Raw genomic sequence first — 6,775 nt, forward strand, 5'->3', positions numbered from 1 at the left:
CCAGGTGACAGAGCGAGACTCCGTCTCAAAAAAAAAAAAAAATTAGCCGGGCGTGGTGGTGCACCCCCGTAATCCCAGCTACTTGGGAGGCTGAGGCAGGAGAATTGCTTGAACCCGGGAGGTGGAGCTTGTAATGAGCTGAGATTGTGCCACTGCACTCCAGCTTGAGTGACAGAGCAAGACTCCGTCTCAAGAAACAAAACAAAACAAAAAACAAACAAACAAAAAAACCTGAGGCCCTGAGAGAGGTAGTAACTTGTCACAGGCTCCAACCACAGGCCTGTCAGAGCTGGACTCCCCACCCTGGGCTGGGGACCCCCAAGTGCTCAGATGAGCCTGTGTGGCCTCACACCTGTCTTCCCCGTTCCCCTTGACCAGGTGGCCGACATGGAGGAGCTGACCATCTGGGAACAGCACACGGCCACGCTGTCCAAGGTAAGGCCTCCCTCGCCCTGTCTGGGTGCGAGGGGGCATGGCGGCTTAGGCCCAGCTCAATAGACGGGAGATGCTTTACCCTGCGGGAAACAGCAGCTCTTCCTCCCCCTCATCCTCTCTCAGGACCCTCGCCGGGGCTTTGGCATCGCGATCTCTGGAGGCCGAGACCGGCCCAGTGGATCTGTGGTTGTGTCTGACGTGGTACCCGGAGGGCCGGCGGAGGGTAGACTACAGTGAGTATCCAGGCAGCTGGGTTCTGGCAGGGGGAGGGCACGTCGAGAGGAGAAACCAGGCTGGGTACGGTGGCTCACGCCTGTCATCCCAGAACTTTGGGAGGCTGAGGTGGGTGGATCACCTGAGGTCAGGAATTTGACACCAGCCTGGCCAACATGGTGAAACCCCATCTCTACTAAATTACAAAAATCAGCCAGATATGGTGGCGCACGCCTGTAATCCCAGTTACTCGGGAGGCTGAGCTGGGAGAATCACTTGAACCTGGGAGGTGGAGTTTGCAGTGAGCCGAGATCACGCCACTGCACACCAGCCTGGGCAACAGAGTGAGACTGTGTCTCAAAAAAAAGAATAAAAAAGAAAGAAAGAAAGGCGGGCCGGGTGCAGAGGCTCACACCTGTAATCCCAGCACTTCAGGAGGCTGAGGCGGGTGGATCATGAGGTCAGGAGTTCAAGACCAACCTGGCCAAGATGGTGAAACCCCATCTCTACTAAAAGTACAAAAAATTAGCCGGGTGTGGTGGCATGCACCTGTAATCCCAGCTACTCCAGAGGCTGAGGCAGAGAATTGCTTAAACCTGAATGAACAGAGGTTGCAGTGAGCTGAGGTCATGCCACTGCACTCCAGCCTGGGTGATAGAGCGAGACTCCGTCAAAAAAAAAAGAAAGCAAGGTGAAACCTTTGTAAGCCAAAGCAAGGAGACTGGAAAGTGCCTGGCACCTTCTAGCTCTGTCAACACAGGGCTTGGAGTTGGCAGTAGGACAGCGTCAGAGACTTGAGCCTCACTTCCCTAAAGTACTTCCGGGTTCCTCACGGCAGTTCCTGGGGTCAGAGTGGCCCCAGGGTCCTTTTGGAACATAAAGTCCTGGAAACCATCTTTTTTTTTTTTTTTTTTTTTTTTTTGGCAGGAGGGAAGGAGACCCAGTGTCCTGAGTCTTTAAGGGTTTGAAGCTTCTTGGAATTGTGTTGATAAAATGGTTCTGGGCCCCAAGTGGCTGACAGGTGATATGGCTCAGCCCAGCCCAGAATTAGGGACCACCAGGTTCAGAGAGAAAATATGAAATACAGACAGGGAGAGAGGGAAAGAAAAGCAGAAAGTGGAGATTTGTGGTAGAGGAAGCAAGGAGCAAGAAGATGCCAGGTGTAGTTGTAGCTTCCAGGCTGGGCATGGTGGCTCACGCCTGTAATCCCAGCACTATGGGAGGCCGAGGCGGGTGGATCACAAGGTCAGGAGATCGAGACCATCCTGGCTAACATGGTGAAACCCCATCTCTACTAAAAAATACAAAAAATTAGCCGGGCATGGTGGCGGGCCCCTGTAGTCTCAGCTTCTTGGGAGGCTGAGGTAGGAGGATGGTGTGAACCCAGGAACCAGAGCTTGCAGTGAACCGAGATTGCACCACTGCACTCCAGTCTGGGCAACAGAGCAAGACTCCATCTCAAAAAAATAAAAATAAAAATAAAATAAAATAAATAAAAAATACAAAACTTAGCTAGGAGTGGTGGCCGGCACCTGTAGTCCCAGCTACTAGGGAGGCTGAGGCAGGAGGATCGTTTGAAATGAGGAGGTGGAGGTTGCAGTGAATTGAGATCGTGTTACTGCAATCCAGCCTGGGCAACAGAGTGAGACCCTGTCTTAAAAAATATGTATATATATTGCTTCCAGTCTATGATTATAGTAGGTTCTACAATTGGCCCCATTTTACAGATGAGAAAACGGAGGCCCAGAAGGATGAATGTCTTTGTGAGCCTAGGGACGCCAATGAATTAGAACCAGGCCTTGTAGACCTGGAGGTTCCAGGGACACCCCCTCCTCAGGGAGGGCTTGTTACGAGGGTCTCCCCGGCAAAGCCGCCTCCGTAAGACCCGCCCACCTCTCTCAGGACAGGCGACCACATCGTCATGGTGAATGGGGTCTCCATGGAGAATGCCACCTCCACGTTTGTCATTCAGACACTCAAGACCTGCGCCAAGATGGCCAACATTGTGAGTAGGCAGCCCCTGGCACGGCCGGCGTCTCTGACCCCAGCCTGGGTCCTGCCGCTGTAGAGGTTGTAAGCTTCAGAGAGCAACAAGTCATCTCATCTTATACTTTGGACATTAAGGCTCAGAGAGAGACTGGTGTCACCCAGGGTCACCTGGGGGCTGAGCAGAGCCTCCCCCAGCCCTTCCTGTAGCTGACCCTTCCTGTCCCTTGCTCTAACAGACAGTGAAACGTCCCCGGAGGATCCAGCTGCCCACCACCACCACCAAGGCCAGCCCCTCCGGCCCAGGGCGCCAGGACTCGGACGAGGACGATGGGCCACACCGGGTGGAGGAGGTGGACCAGGGCCAGGGCTATGAGGGTGACTCATCCAGTGGCTCCGGCCACTCCTGGGACAGGCGCTCCCGCCGGCAGAGGCCTGGTCGCCGGGGCCGGGCCAGCAGCCATGGGCGTAGGAGCCCGGGTGGTGACTCTGAGGCCAATGGGCTGGCCCTGGTGTCTGGCTTTAAGCGGCTGCCGCGGCAGGACGTGCAGATGAAGCCAGTGAAGTCGGTTCTGGTAAAGAGGAGAGACAGCGAAGGTGAGGCGGGAGGTCAGGCGCGATCAGAACTGGACACAGGGCACCGTGATCGGGTGGGTGACGGTTTCAAGCCCTCCTCCTGCCTCAGCCTTCCTAGTGACTGGGACTACAGGCATTCGCCACCATGCCTGGCTAATTTTTGTATTTTTAGAAGAGACAGGGTTTCACCATGTTGACCAGGTTGGTTTCGAACTCCTGACCTCAGATGATCCCCTGCTTTGGCCTCCCATAGTGCTGGTATTGCAGGCGTGAGCCACCGCGCCTGGCCTGGAGGCTACAACTACACCTGGCATCTTCTCGCTCCTCACACCCCCCACCACAAATCCCCACTTTTTCCCTTTTCTGTCCCTTTCTCCCTGTCTGTATTTCATATATTCTGTCTAGCTCTTTCTCTCTGAACCTGGTGGTCCCTAATTCTGAGCTGGGTTAAGCCATATCACCTGTCAGCCACTTGAGGCCCAGAACCATTTTATCAACATGTCCCCTCCCTGATCCCCGGAATGTCTGCTTAGGCCACCTCACTTAGCAAAAAGGACGCAGCATGTGGGATGGAGTGAAGGACCCTGAGCTCGGAGGTGATCCTGGATGATCTGGGGGGCCCAATATCACCACTGGGTCCTTATAAGAAGAGGCCTGCCTGAGTGTGGTGGCTGATGCCTGTAATCCTAGCACTGGGAGGCCAAGGCAGGCAGATCACTTGAGGCCAGGAGTTTGAGACCAGCCTGACCAATATGGTGGAACCCTGTTTCTACTAAAAATACAAAAATGAGCCAGGCGTGGTGGCGGGCACCTGTAATCTCAGCTACCTGGGAGGCTGAGGAATGAGAATTGCTTGAACCCGGGAGGCGGAGGTTGCAGTGAGCCGAGATTTCACCACTGCACTCCAGCCCAGGTGATAACAGTGAGACTCATTCTCGAAAAAAATTTAAAAATAGGCCAGGCGTGGTGACTCAAACCTGTAATCCCAGCACTTTGGGAGGCCGAGACGGGCGGATCACAAGGTCAGGAGATCGAGACCATCCTGGCTAACACGGTGAAACCCCATCTCTACTAAAAAAAAAAATACAAAAAACTAGCTGGGCGCGGTGGCGGGCGCCTGTAGTCCCAGCTGTCCCAGCTACTCGGGAGTCTGAGGCAGGAGAATGGCGTAAACTGGGAGGCGGAGCTTGCAGTGAGCTGAGATCCGGCCGCTGCACTCCAGCCTGGGCGACAGAGCAAGACTCCATCTCAAAAAAAAAAAAAAAAAAAAAAAAATTAAAAATCAAAAATAAAAATTGAAACAATTATGATGTCATGAGCAATATAATACCCTTAGCCTGGGCATGGCAACATCACGAGCGGCAGGTGACCTGGTGCCCCCACCCTATGGAGATGTCATTGACACTTTCAGATCTCAGATCCCACAGGCGACATCACCGTTCTCATTATGATGCCATCAAAGTGTTAGGAAGAGAGGGCCCACACCTGGACTCTGTCCTTGCAGCAGGAGAATGCCCCCAGGCACCCGTCTCCAGAGTCCTGCCTCAGTTTCCCTCCTCCCCACTTACAGAGTTCGGTGTCAAGCTGGGCAGTCAGATCTTCATCAAGCACATTACAGATTCGGGCCTGGCTGCCCGGCACCGTGGGCTGCATGAAGGAGATCTCATTCTACAGGTGAGGCCGGGCTTCTTGTCCTAAGGGCAGGGAGACCAAGGCAGGGTGGGGACGGGCAGTGCCACTGAGTCATATGGCAACGACAGCAGAGCTGGGCCCCAAACCATTTACCTTCAGTGTTGTTGCTTGTATCTCAAAGGTTGCAGATGGCCAGGCATAAAATCACCGAGCGCGGTGGCTCACGCCTGTAATCCCAGCACTTTGGGAGGCTGAGGTGGGTGGATCATGAGGTCAGGAGATCAAGATCATCCTGGCTAACACGGGGGTCAGGAGATCGAGATCATTCTGGCTAACACGGTGAAACCCCGTCTCTACTAAAAAAATACAAAAAAATTAGCCGGGCACAGTGGCGGGCACCTGTAGTCTCAGCTACTTGGGAGGCTGAGCGCCACTGCACTCCAGCCTGGGCGACAGAGCGAGACTCCAGCTCAAAAAACAAAAACAAACCAAAAAAACCACCTTTCTCTCCAGCTACTGCTAATCCATGGCCAAATGTCGGTTTCTAGTGTCCCCATGGGGTTGTCTGTTTCTACTACCCTGTAGCTTTGATGTGCATCAGAGAATCATGTGGGCAGCTGACTCCTGGACCTACCCTAGGTGGCTGGATGCTAATGACCCAGTCACCATGTTTAGGGGAGCTGCCCTGCCTTAAAGGATGGTTTCTTTCTGGATTCTTCCCCTGAAAATCTGTTTCTAGTGACTCCTGGTGTTTGATTTCCAAACTGCTTTCAGCTGGTTATTTCCAGTGTCTTTAAAAAGTTATCTGTTTCTTTTCTATTTCATTTTGAGACAGAGTCTTGCTCTGTCACCCAGGCTGGAGTGCAGTGGCGCAATCTTGGCTCACTGCAACCTCCACCTCCCAGGTTCAAGGGATTCTCCTGCCTCAGCCTCCCGAGTAGCTGGGATTACAGGTGCCTGCCACCACACCCGGCTAATATTTGTATTTTTTTAGTAGAGATGGGGTTTCACCATGTTGACCAGGCTGGTCTCAAACTCCTGACCTCAGGCGATCCACCCACCTCGGCCTCCCAAGGTGTTGGGATTACAGGCGTGAGCCACCGCGTCTGGCTAAGTTATCTGTTTCTAGTGACCTGAGCAACTGTGTTTCTAGTGTACTGCAGCAGATACCAGAAACAGATAACTTGGTGGGGGTACTAGAAATTTACAATCCCAGAGCCAGGCCTGGTGGCTCACGCCTATAATCCCAGCACTTTGGGAGGCCGAGGCAGGAGGATCTCTTGAGCCCAGGAATTCAAGACCAGCCTGGGCAACAGAGTGAGACCCCATCTCTACAAAAAAGAAAATTAGTGGTGCCACACACCTGTGGTCCCAGCTACTTGGAGGCTGAGGTGGGAGGATCACCTGAGCCTGGGAAGTTAAGGCTACAGTGATCTTGAGCTGTGATGATGCCACTGTACTCCAGCCTGGGCGACAGAGCGAGACCCTGTCTCAAAAATAAATAAATAAACAAAATGCCAGGTGGGGTGGCTTATGCCTGTAATCCCAGTACTGTAGGAGGCTGAGATAGGAGGACTGTTTGAGCCCAGAAGTTTGAGACCCACCTGGGCAACATAGCAAGATGGCCATCTCTATTTAAAAAAAAAAAATGTGGCCGGGCGCAATGGCTCACGCCTGTAATCCCAGCACTTTGGGAGGCGGAGACGGGCGGATCAAGGTCAGAAGATTGAGACCATCCTGGCTAACACGGTGAAACCCCGTCTCTACTAAAAATACAAAAAATTAGCCGGGCACGGTGGTGGGCGCCTGTAGTCCCAGCTACTCGGGAGGCTGAGGCAGGAGAATAGCGTGAACCCGGGAGGCGGAGCTTGCAGTGAGCTGAGATCGCGCCACTGCACTCCAGCCTGGGCGACAGGGCAAGACTCCGTCTCAA

At 53.5% G+C, this 6,775-nt stretch overlaps 1 protein-coding gene across 1 annotated transcript; it reads left to right on the forward strand.

Moving 5' to 3' along the window:
• Nucleotides 1-387: 387 nt before the first annotated feature.
• LOC111520705 (tight junction protein ZO-3-like) lies at nt 388-4,884 on the forward strand (the record flags this gene model as incomplete). The annotated part of the gene is made up of 5 exons (XM_023183670.2): nt 388-435; nt 559-668; nt 2,551-2,653; nt 2,874-3,231; nt 4,781-4,884. Coding segments are annotated over exons 1-5 (723 nt in total), but the record flags the coding sequence as incomplete, so codon positions are not given.
• Between the last annotated feature and the right edge of the window lie 1,891 nt (nt 4,885-6,775).

This window comes from Piliocolobus tephrosceles, unplaced genomic scaffold (assembly GCF_002776525.5).
Source record: "Piliocolobus tephrosceles isolate RC106 unplaced genomic scaffold, ASM277652v3 unscaffolded_25330, whole genome shotgun sequence".
NCBI lineage: Eukaryota > Metazoa > Chordata > Mammalia > Primates > Cercopithecidae > Piliocolobus > Piliocolobus tephrosceles.